This window comes from Typopeltis vanoorti, chromosome 2 (assembly GCF_054136105.1).
Source record: "Typopeltis vanoorti isolate ZY-2024b chromosome 2, IOZ_Tvanoo_1.0, whole genome shotgun sequence".
Classification (NCBI taxonomy): domain Eukaryota; kingdom Metazoa; phylum Arthropoda; class Arachnida; order Uropygi; family Thelyphonidae; genus Typopeltis; species Typopeltis vanoorti.
Genome location: NC_143550.1, coordinates 49,006,566 through 49,022,563, shown reverse-complemented (window position 1 = coordinate 49,022,563; position 15,998 = coordinate 49,006,566). Strand labels below are relative to the sequence as shown.

General features: G+C 33.5%; 1 protein-coding gene and 1 long non-coding RNA gene across 2 annotated transcripts in view; one reads left to right on the top strand and one right to left on the bottom strand.

Annotated features, from left to right (window-relative positions):
- LOC150108995 (WD repeat domain phosphoinositide-interacting protein 3) overlaps positions 1–15,998 on the top strand; it is a 118,019-nt gene that overhangs the window by 74,769 nt on the left and 27,252 nt on the right. The window contains exon 7 of the mRNA XM_090411260.1: positions 5,146–5,231. Coding sequence (XP_090267386.1) covers positions 5,146–5,231 — 86 coding nt within the window. The remainder of the gene's footprint in view (positions 1–5,145; positions 5,232–15,998) is intronic.
- LOC150108994 (uncharacterized) overlaps positions 5,277–15,998 on the bottom strand; it is a 56,978-nt gene continuing 46,256 nt past the window's right edge. The window contains exons 2-3 of the long non-coding RNA XR_016550144.1: positions 8,646–8,741; positions 5,277–5,530 (exon numbers count right to left, since the gene is read on the bottom strand). This is a non-coding gene — a long non-coding RNA (uncharacterized LOC150108994). The remainder of the gene's footprint in view (positions 5,531–8,645; positions 8,742–15,998) is intronic.

Genomic DNA, 15,998 nt, shown 5'->3' with positions numbered 1-15,998 from the left:
TACCAGAAAGACATCAGAAGAATCTTCGATATTTCTTTCATCAGAACAATTCTGCCCATTGTGCTCAAGAGATATGCTCCTGATCTAACGTCTGTTATCGTCTATATGTACTGAGCTGGCATCCACTGTACAGCATGAAAGCAAACCCATATACAGCCAGCTCCATAAAAAGGGAAATGTCTACCATCAAGCTATTAGCATATTGCTCTCATCTCAATTTTGTTCCAAGTAATGGAGAATGTTATCAACAGTCATCTTCTTCAACACTTGGAGAACTACTATTTCATTATTCTCCACCAGTATGGATTTTTCCAATCCAAATTCACAGGCGATTTCCTGATGCACCTGTGGATTCATTCCAAGGCAACATTTGAAGAAACCTTTGGCATTGCACTTGACAACTCCAAGGCTTTTGAAAAGGTCTAGCATTGAGGGCTCAACAAAATTACTGTCATGTGGACTGCTTTTATCCTTGTGTAATTGAATTGCTGATTTTCTCTCAAATTGATCCTATGTCTAATGGTGTTTTGTATTTAGATTTTCTTGTTAATGCAAGTGTCCTTTGGGGCTTTGCCATTTTCACCCAGCCTCTTCCTGATTGATATGAATGACCTGCTCTCATTGACTGCAAATCCTGTTCATAGTTTTGCTAATGATAGCACTCCACTTGTCCTACTCATATGACAAGCCTTGCAGTGCTCAAACATCTCAAGCTTTATGATTCATCTGTAATAAATGCTTTCAGCACTGATCCCACAGCATCTCTGATTGGGATGAAAACAATCTAGTCAATTTCATTGCTTCCAAAAACACTGTTTTGTGAATTTTCTCACAAAAAAGACCTCAAATCTTCTCCATTTACATTTTGATAATGCTTAGCTCAACAATCAGGTGCAAATCTCTCTTCTCAGACTGAGTCTTACTCCAAACCTTTCCTGACCTAATCATATCACTTCTATAGCATAAGCATCTTCCAAAAAACCTGGTATATTTTTCAACTCAAGACGGTATTTCTCTTTTAGCCTATTACTCTGTATAAATTCCAAATCTGGCCATCCTTGGAATACTGCTCTCATGGTTGGGGTGGTGCATATAAGTCTTCCTTAAAAATTCTTGATGCTTTTCAGAAAAGGGCAGTTCAGTTGATTAATGACATCTCTCGCAGACTCTTCATCCACTTTCTCATTGAAGATAATTTTTTGCATCATGTCTCTTCTACAGATATTTCTATGGCCACTGTTCAGCAGAACTAGCCTCCACTGTGCCTCCCATTTCTGACATATCTACAGGAACGCTAGCAACAGCTGCTCAACAACCCTTTACAGTCAAACTGCACACTCACTGAACCTGTTACACCCAGTCATCTTTCATTCCATCCACCTTTAATTCTGTGAAATAACTTCACAGTCATAGTTCATTTCCAAAGAACTAACCTCTAGCAGTTTAAGAAGACCGACAGATTACTTTGCTCTTGATTCCTACCCATGCATGGCATTTATTTGCTGTCATCTCTTCTGCCTCTCATGTGTGAATAATAATAAATTAAATTAAAGCAGCATCACTTAGAGGACAAAGAACATGACATCTTTATAATGTCTGCTCCAGTCAGTATGAGTACATCTTGCAGTCTGCTCACCCAGAAGTTTAATGGATATTGAGAAAAATGCTCAATTCTCACTATTCCACAAGTTTACGATAGTGAGTTTATAGGAGATAGTTTGCTATAGTAAATTTCCATTAGATTAGCATTGTCTGTCTGAGACATTGGTCAGGACTTTTCAGTAATTTATTACAGCGTATGAGAGTTGTAGCTACAGAATACTACAGTTGACTTATTATAATGGACACCATGTGCAGTGAGTATCATGATGGTTATGAGATTGTCATCTGTAATTCATTGAAATTAACAGGAGATGCAGAAAAATTTAATTGAAGGTTATCAGTTGATTCAGAGAATATATATCTGGAGTTATACTAGTTGATTTACACTCCCTTCTGGGAGGCATAAGTGTTAGGAAAGAAAAGGACACAAATATAAGAATTTTTTTTACTGTTAAGGTTAAAAACAGTAGTCTTCAGTAGTGGATAACAGAAGGTAAATTTATATACTGTTAAGAAAATTTAGTAGTAGTTATGGCTGGAGAATACATTAGATAATCATTACACATTCATTTTTAATTAATGTAGTACTGAACATATAAACTTTTGGATTTAAATTTAATTTTAAATATTTATTAAATTAACCAGACATTATGAATAAAGCTACATTCCCTTTGGACAATTTTTTTTTTTTTTAAAAAAAACACTTTTTTCATTAAGAATTATTTATATGAGTATAGTTTTCAACAAAATAATTTGGGAAAATTTCACTTATGAACTAGAATATTTTTCAAAAGTGAGTATTATTAACAAAATTATATAATTCAGTCAAGATTACAATAAAATCATAAAAATTGACTTAATTCCGGAATGTCATTTTTGGTATACTTAAAATTAAATATTTTGTCAGTTATTTATTCAAGCAATTAAGACTGATGGCATTTGGAATTACCTAAATTTTTTCCTTTGCAACATTTATTATTATTCCTGATACCTCCAAGGAGTCCGAAGACTCATCGCGGGAGGACATCTTCAACTGTCTCTACACCTTACCTCTACTACGAATCAACGCCATCTACCGCCCACCTCCAACACCACCACCACAACTAGTAATTTTTGTCTGTAAATTGCGTGTGTTCTGAAGGGCCGATTTGTATGTATGCGGGATGAAAAACCAGAGTTTCCGGGAGAAAAAACCCTGCTACCTCCGTATGAGATCGGCTTTTGCTCTGTTAGATTTGTAACCACTTTTGCAGCAGCATTGACTATAGCCTTGGCCTCCAGAAATAGATGACAAGACCTTTTTGGTAGTATTAGAAGCAGTGGGGGGTTAGGTTAGCCTTCAGAAATAGATGACATTCTTTGCAAGAATGTCATCTATTTCTGAAGGCTAACCTAACCCAACCCTTGCTGCTTCTAATACTGCCTAAAAAGGTATCATTATTATCACTTTGCCTGACCAGATGATAGCAGTATTCATATTGACCCATCAGTGTGATAAATTAATAAACAATGTGAAATATATTACCCGATTTTGTTTCATTATTCATAATGCCCATATTAATCGATTGGCCTGTAACATATATTTTTTTTAAAATATTATATAAGAAATTTGAGAAAATGGAGAAGGGGGAGAAAATAAGTTGAGTATGAATTCACAAGCCAGTCACATACAGTAGATTCCCCACTTAAATGATTGCTCTCTTTACTCCCCCCACCCCTATAAATTCTATTTATGATGATGTGAAATGCTGGACTGTAAAAGCAAGATAATTGAGATGCATGTTCTTCTGCAATATGTTGCCCACTGAGAAGACCTGAGTTTACAACTGAGAACAGTTGTAGCTTGGGGCTTGAAATCGTGGGGGTGCTGCAACTTTCGAAATATACATACACAGTGTATACGTGTTTGGATAAAATATCAACATGAAAAATTATTGTTTATTATCGATAAAATTTACAGTTTAGTATAATTCAAAATTACTTAAAAATAAAATCCATTCTTTTAATTGTAATTAAAGGAATGATTCACATTCCTTTTATTTATTATTTTTATTATTCGAGCTATTAATTACTTAAAATTGTAATTAATAGCTCGCATCTCACTATGACGTGCATATGCTTGTGCGCGTAGCAATATGACACTGTGATAAACAGTGCTGCTAGCATTCTTTCCCCTCCTAAGTGCTACACGATGGATTTTTATTTTTTATACAAAATAAGAGAATTGTATAGGATTGTTGATGATAAAATGAAATATTACAAGCAAATATAAATTAATTAATAGATATATTTATATATAAAAAAAAAATTAGGAGTGCTGCAGTTCCGTAGTGCCTATGCATGAGCCGCCCCTGACTGAGATTAAAACTGAACTAGTATCAATGATTTACGATAACAATCAGTATGGTTTAATTTTTATTCAGTAACAATTGCTCACATGTATGCAAAATGTTGTATACATATTTGCATTAAAAAATGCTGAGTTATGTACAGATCACAAGTGCATAGGGGAATCAGTCTACAGTATACAGTTGTAGCAAACTGATGTATTACCTTGCCCTTCATTTATTATCAGTTTCACTTGAAATCATTTACAGTATACATATTTTTAACATCAAATGTCCAGAAAGATGAAAAGCAAATTTGAGAATACAAAATACAGTATGAAGAACCCAAACCTACTCATAAGTTTGCATTACAAAGACTTAGAGGCTTTAAAAAAAACTGACTCTGTAAAAAATTTGGAAATCAATCCAAATTTTGAACACAAGATCTTAGCAACAGTCAGAAATGTTTTGTCATGCTACAGAAAAATTTGAGGTCAGAAGAAACTACACATTTTATTTATTTAAGAAACAATAATTTTCATAATTATATAAATGTTTATCATTTTGTTATTTAATAATTATTTAATTTTATTTTATAGTTCAAATTGTATTTTCAGGAATGAAGTTTAAATTCATGACACTGCCTATAATAAATTAGGGTTCAATTTACAATTACTCTCTGTGAACAAATAAGCTGTAAGAGTAGGTCCTACTGTGTATAGTATGGAATCTTTAGATTAGTTAGTTTGGCCATAGTGCTTATTTCAGTAGAATGGTTTACTTGCTGTTCAGTTTGTATTTTTTATCATGAGTTACTTAGGCAGTGACATGTAGTTTGTTTTCCTCAGTGATGTTACATGTTCTGTGTTTGGTGTAAAGTAGGAATTTGGGTAATTTGTTTAGTCCATACCATTGCCACCCAGAATGGACTTAAATCTCTTGATGAATGGTCAATAGTAACAAGTTCTTGTGAACTGTAAATGTAAAATGCCATTTGTATTTTAATTGAAAGTTTGCATTCTTTTATACAATATAAAACTACATTCTCACTGTATATAATTGTTCGCTTAGTTGTTTATATTATAATCATATTGAAGCAAATATGTACCGTTCGGTTAAAATTTTTATACATGCTGCACACATTACTATATATATATATTTTTTTAAATTTATTTATTTATTTTTATTTTTTTCATTTTGTTTTCATTTTTCCCAGGGTACTTTAATTAGAGTATTTGACACAGCATCTGGAACTTTGTTGCATGAGCTGAGGAGAGGAGCAAACAGTGCCAATATTTATTGGTAGGTTTTGAATGTTTGTATTATTTAATATGAAATATCAGCCACTACATGATTCCATTTTATTATATTTGGGACAACCTTTCTTCTTTTAACTCTGGCATTTTGCATATTTCATTTTGACCTTTCATTGCATGTTCTTTATGCAAGGAAAGGTCAAAATGTCATCTTCTCTGTTTTTGTTTCTTTTAATTTGTTGAGGTTTCTCACACAAGATTTCTTTTCTTCACTTTATTTTATTTGGAATAGACTGCACCATCAAATGTTATAATTTTTCCTTTCATCATATATAAACAGGCATGCTGTAATCAGATTGAAATGAGTTGTTTTAATTCATTTATTTAATTATTATATAAATGAATATTAGTGTATATATTTCATACACTGTTATAAGATATATCCAAATGAATAATGGAGAAATTTTCTGTTAAATTTCTAGTTTAATTTTAGAGCTTGCACATCAGTCCAGTGTCTGTTTACTATTCTCACACCATCTGTTTATGTATCCCCTATGCCAAGGGCATGTGAAAATTATTTGTACTAACCTAGTTTGTGTATTTTGTCGGGGGGGGGGATGTACACAAGTGATCCAGTAATGCTAAAAATGGTTACGAAATAATACTTATGTAAGGACATAAGTAATAAACAAGGAAAATATCGTTTATTACATGCACAATTTTCAGCTATGTTTCTTAGCCATTGTCAGTGCATATATATAAATTAGAATAACTTGAAATGTAAGCATGTGACAATATATGCCATTAACTGCAGGAGGATGACTCCATAATTATCAGAATTCAAAGAAATTTAAATATCTATTAATTCATTAGAGACAGGAATGAGTAGTATTACTTAGGATGACTTCCCAAAATTGGGAAAGTTTTTTAGTCATTCTTGTTGAGGTTTGATCAACTTTTTTTGCAGTCTTTCAAATAAAAAATAACTTATTTTTTATTTGTGCAATAAAACTTCAGTTTTATTCCAAAGAATTCTTTGGCTAGTGATATAATCATGATATTCTATTAGACAAATCTGAGCTGAATGACCCCATCTGTCCATAATGACATAGACCACATGAGCATGGGATTCAATTAACTCCAGGACGAGAAAGTGGAGGATCTTTTAGACAGTCTAGGAAGGAATTTAATTTCTGAACAGGACAGAAAGAAACTTGAAGGTTGATTTGGTGAAGAAGTCGGTTCTTTCCAACACTCTCTGTACATGTAGAATGGAAATTCTAGAAATCTCTTCTAGAGGAGGATTTGGATGAAGACCATAATTATTTTCTTAATAATGTTGGTGTTATATCCACTAAGGAGCTGAATATTCTGATGCAGTACATAAGTACTCTAAGAGTCTCTAGTTTTTCCTCTCAATTTAATATCTGCCACATGCAAGTGTCCATTAAGCCTGTTGCACAAAACAAACATGCTGACAGCAAAGCCCAATAAATGTGCTTTGGATCTCACTGGTACAGTGTTCTCGAACAGCATTGACAAATCCAACAATACTTTGGAGTATATTAATTTTTATGGCTATTTTTTTGGCATTTTACTCAATTTTTTTTAGGACATTATTGATTTTTTAAAGACAGATACATGAATATAAGGAAGGAATAATTTTGGACATGCCTTTTGTAGGATGTTCTTGGTTGTCTTCTTTTGGAGCAGCATCAGGCATATAGTGATAAACATTTATATACCACTGCTAAAGTATGACAGAAAGGAAGGGGGGATGGAAATTTGGAGATAGATGTGGGAGGATTGTGGATAAGACAAGATACGTGAATTTAAAAGCAAGGTTTCAAGGGCTTGCTGTGAAATTCTTTGGGAAGAAGGTGAAATATAAAATATTTTTAGGGGAAAGGAGAAGGACAAAATATGATGAATCAAGTTTAGGGGTGGGAGTAATGGGGTGTGAGCTGTTTCGAGTGAGTGTCGTCTTCAGAGCTCATGGGAAAAGTTTCCAGAAATAATATCTTTGAAGTATAGTTGCAGACTAGACATCACCTACATGAAAAAAAAAAAGTTGTGTGATTTTCATTGTCCGTGGTAGTTCAGTTCTTACCGTGTAAAGATTGATAAATCAACATGCCTAATTCTCACCAATCCCAACTAGTCTGTCTCCCTTAAAACAATACTTTGTATTTTTTTTTTTTTAAGGGAGATAGAAGAGACAGACTGTTGTCAGTCTCATCATTATTGATGACTCTTCAGCATTAAATCATTAGCAACAAAGCTCGCTGCTTCATAATCAATGCCTTGACAAAAATTCACCCCCCCCCCCCCACTGAAAACACCATGTTCTGTAACCTTGTGTCAATAGTACCCAACTCCATTGAGGCCAAAATTAAAAGTACAATGCTGTCATTTTCAACTTTCACAAAGGAACCAAAGAACCATTAGTTGATGAAATCAAAATAGCTGGAGAATGCAATTTTGAGCCCATAAGCAAAAGGTGGAACAAATTTCCCACAATTCATGATTTAATAGTGGCTGACAATAAGTTCCAAGTTCCCCACCCACCAATTGCATATAAGCCCAGCCTGACATTAGCTTCAGTCAGCAGGAACAAGATTGTCAGCTGCATCAACATTTGGAAGTAAAATGCCAAAGTGGTGGATCATTAATTATAATAATAAAAGGAAAACTAGTGATCAAATCAATAACTATTACAACAGCTACTGGTCATAGCAGAAACCAGAATACAAGCACTATATAGGAAATGCGCTTGCATGACTGACCTATGTAGTCAAGTAACAAACTGCATGGGGCCTTCAAAATCCAATTCTCAAATATAAATATATATATATATGGTCTCAGTACCAACCTCAGCAGTGTTCACAAAATACCATTTTTCTTGGTAGAAACTCAAATTTCATGCACTACTCATCAGTTATCCCAATTATGCACTCTTTTCACTTTAAACTTAACTGGAAAAAAAAATTCAGATATTACGATCATATTTGACATTACTTCTTTATTTTATTTACCAATTTCCAATGATAGAAACTCTTGACCTTATTTAGCCCTCCTCCCCCATGCCCAATATTTGAATTATTGAAGTTCCCTTTAAGTTATTTTTCATGGGCAGGAAAAATATACAAACAGCTAGTTAGGACAGCAGTGCCTTCCCCAGCTACTTTCTCTATAGAATATTTAGAAAACTGAGCACTCAATAGTGCTGTACATAAACTGACATGTGTTGGCTATGTGGTGTCATAGCCTAGACCAGGGATGGGGAATCTGTGGTCTCTTAGGCCACATGCAGCCTTTTGAGGTGTTTGTTGTCATCTTTTATGCATATTTTGTCAAATATGTATCTTCATCATTTACAAATTATACATTCTCAGGATTGTGTATTTTAATTTATTATATTTAAAAAATCATTTTTAAAGCACAATGTTAAAAACTCAACTGCTATTATTGATCCATCCATTGTTCTGTGGTTGGTGTTTCATCCTTATCCATTGCTCCATGGTTAGCACACTGTGATAAGCATCTGCAACGTCAGCTTGGTTCAAAAAAAAAAAAAAAAAGAAAGAAAAGTTTAGTTTTGTATGTGTGTCACTATGTTGCAGTGCTGTCATATCTGTTGTCATTTTATAACAACTGAATGAGTAGAAGTTTTTAATTCAATTCAATATTTTTTAATTTTATGTAATACACTAAAGATGAAAAAAAATAATTAAGGAAGAGAATAGAGTATTTAATAACTATAGAATAACACGTATACCACAATAAATAACTTTTTTTATTGCATAAATATTTCATCTTATGTTATTCTGTAATTATGGATACTCTACAGGTTTCACTATATAAGAAAGAGTATTTAATGAAGAATGAGTGCTGCAGTGTACATGCTTAAAGATAAAATGGTGTGTTTGCTCTGTGATACTATAATGCTCATCAGCATTAAAGTATACATAAAAACTACAAATATACAAAAGTGATGACAGGAAAAAGTAATGAAATTACCAAAGCACTTATAAAGTGGTATATATGCTTTGGAGAAAAGGTGAGCCAGTTAGTGATGTGGAAATCATAAATACTGTACTGTCAATGTTCAGATAAAGTTAATAAATACAGTTTCCTCTTTCACCAAGAACTATAACCAAATGACAACATGAATTAGCTGTCAGTGTTACTGAACAGGTTAAAAAAAAATTTCACAAAATGAGGATACTCATTTTTCGATTGCTCAGATGAGTCCACTGATATTGACTCGGACAAGTTTTATTTTGTATTTACATAACTGCAAATTTTCAATGTTAGGAGGAGCTACTATCTTTGGCTACTCTCATGGGAGAATAGAATTGGTGTTCTTAATATTTTTAAAGATTAACATCTGGAAGCAAAGCATAATTTGTGTAATTCAGTAAGTATATGCACAGTTGGTGCTCCTTCTATTAGAAGAAAGCATGAAGGGTTTGATGCATTGTTACATAACGAAATATGGAATTCCTATAACTTGATTTAATTTCATTGTATATTACATCACGTCAACTGAACCTTTGTGCCAAATCTCCTTTTTTAAGACACATTAAGGACAGTTGTTGATATTAACTATATTTAAGCAAATGCTTCAAGGCATTGCCAGTTTCACAATGTGCTTCAAACTGATGAGGAAACATTAAGTGTGGACCTTCGTTATCATTAAAGTATGCTGGTTGTCACAAGGAAAACTTCTAGAAAAAGTTTTAGCACTGCGAAAACAAATTACAAATTTTTACAGAACCAAAATAAACCTTGTGAATTTTCTAGAGGATTTCTGTAGAAATGCTTCATTTTTATAGATTTAATGTCAAAACAAAACTAAATTTGTAATGTGGCAGAATATTTGATCATTTAGGATGAAGTTGATTTATTCAAAACTCTTCTTTCCAAACCTGTAATTTTACTCGAACATTTTCCTGAAGTGGCATAGATAACTGAAGAAGGGTGCACTAATAAAACCTTAAACTGTGATATAATGAATACAGCAGTGTTTTAGACTCATTGATCAAAGAATACAATGACAGGTTTAAAGATTTTGAGAAACATGATCACACACTAAAACTAGCTTTACAACCACATTTGGTTCATAATGACAGCATAAACAACACCAAGAGGAAAAAAATATATTTATTCAAACATTAATATTTTGCTAATGTTTTTTTCCTGAACATTCAATAGCAACCTGTAGTGTACAAATCCAGAAGATAATCGTAGTATAACAATATAAACTGTATAATTCCAGAAGAATCCTAGTACAATAAACTCTGCTAATTTACTCTAGAATCCTAGAGTAAATTAGCAGAGTTTATTGTAGTTTTTATTGGTAATTTTTTTTTATCACTAGAGGGCAGGCTAAGAAAAAATTAGTTAACAACGTAGATGTAATTTACCTGTATAGAGTGCAACAGCATGTAGCTTGGTTCTTATACACATGTATCCTTCTGATGATGACCTCAATACAGGGGTAGAAACATCGTTGTTATTTTATTATTAATCAGTAAAATAATCTTTTCAACACATGTTTTGTGTCCCTAAATTCATAAATATGAAGACTAATATTTTGCTAGTTTTCTACTCAGCATCGTAAAGTCACTTCATGACTGGGCTACTTGTATATAGAGGCTGACTTCACATCAATCGCCTTAGTATCACGTAATGCAATGCACATATCTTTATGGACATGTATAATGCTATGCATTAATTAAGGATAATGTATTAATGAGGTCTCATTAGTGGGAGTCAGACGCAGAAGTAATACCAAGGTTGAAGTAATGTGGAAGCCATATTTCCATATACAAGTAGTCAAAAGGTGTCACACCCTAGTAGTAAGGTGTGACACCTTTATACAAGTAGTCAAAAGGTGTCACACCTTACTACTAGAATACTCTGAATTAGAGATAGATGTTGAATAGATCTGAGATTGTAGAGATCTGACTCCCACTGATGAGACCTCAATGAAGGTCTAAATCGGTCTGAGTAGTGGCCCTTCCCATAATGCATAGCATTATACATGTCTGTAAGGATACGTGCATTGTATTATGGGATACTAGGCAATTGATGTGAAGACATTAGCCTCTATATACAAATAGCTCAGTCGTGACGTGACTTCACATGCCAATGCTTGTCTGCTTATGCTTGGATAAAGGATGAAACCAAAAATATAATTTCCTGGCATCTTTAATTTATAGTATCAAGTAAAATAACTTTCAACATGTAATAGAGATATTTTTTTCCCATCTGATCCAATATAAAGTAGTATTCAGATGGTCTGCCAGTCCCATCTTGCCATGCAGATGATCTCAGATGTAATATTTGTGTTCTTCAAGGCAGATGTTAACAGATCTACCAGTCTGTCTAAAGTAGGCCAAATTGCAGGCACAAGGAACTTTATGTACTCCAGGATGTTCAAGTGGATGCAGTTGATCTTTGGGCAAACATATAGAGATAGCTGAAAATGTTTTTAAGTGGTATGGAGATTATATTTGCAGAGAACTTTGGCTAGTTTTTCTGATGTTCTTTTAACATATGGGATGGGAATGGTTTTGCTATGATCCTGTGTTAGGTGTCAGAATGATAGGAGGTACATGCAGTATTTCATCTGTTTTTTTAAGCTGTAGCCATTGGATAAAACAGTATTGTGAAAGTTTCTGAGCTTAATTTCAAGGACTGTCATTTGAACAAATAGGCCCTCTCTTGGTGAGCTGGTGTTTTTAGGATGCCTGTTGGGGAAAGATGGTGGTGAGATTGTGTTGAATATCTTCCAGTATTGAGTGGGTTTTCTGTAGACAGAGAAGGATAATGAGCCACTTGGAATTCATGTCACTAGCATATCTAAAAAAGGGAAGACTATTATTACTTTCTTTTTATATGGTGAAGTTAAGGAAGGCCAGCCGATTGAGTTGGCTAGACAATTTTAATTTCCACTTACTGAATTGATGTGCTTTATGTGCAATTTCTTCTCCATGTAGAATTTTAATATGTAAAGAAGGGCATAAGCATTGTTCATTATTCATAATGTTTAACAGTATATAAACAACATCAAGAAGAAAAAATATATTTATTAAACACTAACATTTTGCTGGTTTTCTGCCCAGCATCAGAGTATAGTGATAGCTGTAATCGGTTGGCCTTCCTTAAGAGATGTTAAGATACAAATACCATTCCAAACCGTCTAGGATTCTGACAGAAGTTTAATTCAGCAAAAGCTAAATCTATTTATATGTGGATGTGCATAGCATTTATTCAAGCACAGATCAGCAGCATTCGATCCATTTGGCAAAAATTGCTGCTGTTGCTACTATCAGCACATTACAGAAAGAGCTTTTGGAAATACTAGATTCAGAACTGTGGTCTGTTCTAATCTCCATCTCATAAAATGCAGCTAATAAAGAATTTGAAAAGATGAAGAATCACTGTCTGAAAAGAATTTGCAGTGCTTCAACAGTGAAGAAACCACACAACTATAGACATATGCATGTCTATAGTTGTGAAGTTTAAACGTTTACCTATAAAATGCATTAGGTTCATTAATAAAAGGATCTGATGTTGCTGTCTTCAAATTTAACTGTTATGATTTTATTTCATTTTGGATACCTATATTGTTTGACACTTGACCAATAACCTTTAAGACATTTTCTTGTAGTTCTTCTAGTATGTCTACAAATTCTGTATAATTTTATTTTAATTTAAGTAATATAATTAACGGTTATATTTTAGCCTGTTTTTGTTTAGGAGAGTCCCTTATATTTAATACATTGGCTAACATAACTCAAAAGGGGTATATATATATAATTTAGGACATTATGGGCGAGTGTAGAAGGCAATTATGGCAGAATAAAAAATGTTGAAAAATTGCCTTCTACACTCGCCCGTAATGTCCTAAATTATATATATACACCCCTTTTGAGTTATGTTAGCCAATGTATTAAATATAAGGGACTCTCCTAAACAAAAACAGGCTAAAATATAACCGTTAATTATATTAATAGTGTTTGAGAGGAGTAGCTTGGGAATTTCCCAGAAATTATACTTAATACTTACTTAATTTAAGTAATATCTAATGCCTTTCATGTTTTGCCATAGATTACTATCTTTAATTACTGATTTTGTTCCTTTAACAAGTTAAACATATCTTAAACTCAGTATTTTATGCCATATAATATTCCATTACTATAATCAGTGGACTTCTTTCAAGTTTTTTATATCGTCAGATTATTTTTTCCTAATTTGAGTGAGTTTTCGTGCTTTTTTTTTTTTTTGCTTGGTGAGTATCATTTCTCTCAGAAAATTCAGGGAACTTTGGAATGTTTTCTTTCTCTTCTTGTAGATGTGATATGCTATACTTCTGGAGTAGTGTAAAACAAGTTGAACATCAGTTTGCTCTTCTCTTTTGCCATTTTTGAAAATTTGCTTAAGAGTCCTATACACTTTGGATGAAAATTATTTCTATACTGAAAGCCTTCCCCTCTTACTCACTACTAATTCTCTTTTCCTAAGTAGCATTTCATCTTTCAACATTTTGCTTACTTGATTTGTATTTAATCCTTTTAAATTATTATTATAAGTTTTTTTTATTGCTGAACTTTTTATGCATTCATTTTACATGTATCTGAAATTTTAACTGTCCTTAAGTTTTATTTTGCATTAATTTAGTTTTCAGGTAAGCTAAAAGCTAAAATAGCAGTATTACTTGGCTTTCTCTATTTCTTTTTAATTTTGGCTTGCTTGTTTTATGTCCAGTCTAAAGGTTGCATATCAGTCAGTCTAAACACTCGCTTCATAAAGTTATTAAAAGAAATATGCTAGAAATAGCAGCATTTTCCTGTTCTGATCAACATCTTGGTTAACACATCCTGTAACATAGTATTATCCTATTTGGAAATATTATATGCAGAGTAGATGATCAACGGTGATTGAGTTCACTTGACAGCAGTAACGTTTGTCTAGGTTGCATCATTTACACTTTGTTGTACTCTAATCAAAGGACATGATGCCAGGAAAATATTCCCCAGATCATTATACTATTTCCTGCACTGTTGTGACCACATTTGGTGGATCTGTAACTTCACATTGTCATTTATTCCTATCTTTTCTGTATGTAATAATTGGAATAAAGATTCATCATTTCCTACTATCTTTCTCTGATCCTCTAATTGGCTGCTGATATTGCTTTACTCACCTGATCTGGCATATTCCGCTCTTGCAGATTGTATCATGGTCATTTGACCAATCGTAATGTATCTATTGGACCTTGCGATCCTGTTTATCCTTCATCTGCCACCTGCATCAGTTATCTGTTTCTGGTCACCTATTCATTTTTGACTTGCGGTTTTTTATTCGTTACACTAGTCTTGGTATACCTGAGACACTACTATATATATATATATATATATATATATATATATATATATATATATATATATGTACGTGTGTGTGTGTGTGTGTGTATGTAGAACCTGTGTAGCTCAGTGGATGTGGCGTTTGCACACCACCGCATTTGGCCGCATGAAGGAAGGCTTGGTTTCGAGTCTAGTCAGCGACTAGAGGAAAATTTTCTAAGCCTTTTTTCGACCGGTTCCCGAGTTAGTCGATCTCTGGCACGGGCAAGCAGGTTTTTCCTCCCGGAAACTCTGGTTTTTCGTCCTGTAAACTCAAGAAAATCGACCGTAGAACCCATGTTATTTCAGACATTAAAAAAAAATATATATATATTGTGTTAGGGACCACGAGATGGCGGCACATTTGAGCCGTCTCTCTTCACTGCGTACTGCTTAATTAGTGATAGCCTTGGGCCATCTGTCTCTGATTGGGTACCAGTGGAGATCGAACTGCCCACTCAGTCTCCAAAAGTTAGATAGGGCTAAATGGCCTCGCCTACTCCCGTATACGTGAATAAAAAGGCGTTAGCTGATTTTTTTTTTTTTTTTTTTTTTATGTGTGTATGTATATATGTAGAAAGTATTTTACCTTGGGTATAATAAATGTTAAAGATACCCAACTATTTTAAACCTGGTTTTACTCAATTTTCCAAGTAAGCAAACAGACAAATAAGTCAAGTTTGCACCTGCACGTAATGTAAGTCTAACTGACCCTACAGGTAGTGCAAGACCAAGATAACTCATGGTAAAAGTAGAATAAGCTCTGATCACTAATATTAATATTTACCCATAATGCAAAGCACATCTCCTGGAGGAGATGTATGATGCTTTGTATTAAAGGCAAGGGCAGAGCTTATTCTACTTTTACCATGAGTTATCTTGGTCTTGCACTACCTGCAGGGTCAGCTACACTTACATTACATGCAGGTGCAAACTTGACTTATTTGTCTGTTTCCTTACTTGGGGAAATGGAGTAAAACCAGGTTTAAAATAGCTTGGTATCTTTAATATATATATATATGGAATACTTTTAACACTGATTGTCATCCCTATTTTGGGTCATGCCCTTTGCCTGTTATGACATACGTACACATGAACTTGAATATAAATAGGGTCCCAGAGATAGTCTACCATTTTATTTTATACTTGGTCTAGTCACATCATTAGTTGCATATTACTAGTGGATTCCATTTTGTGTATGTGCATGTTGGGGAAGGGGGTTTATCTGATATTTTGGCCATTCAACATTGTCGTCGTCATCAAATTCCTGACATATACCCTCAAGGGGGTGTACAGGATATGATAACACTATGACATATTCACATCATTACCAACTTCCTATCTACAGTTTTCCTCCAAATTGGTCTGTTACCTGTCAAGACTACAACATTATCAGA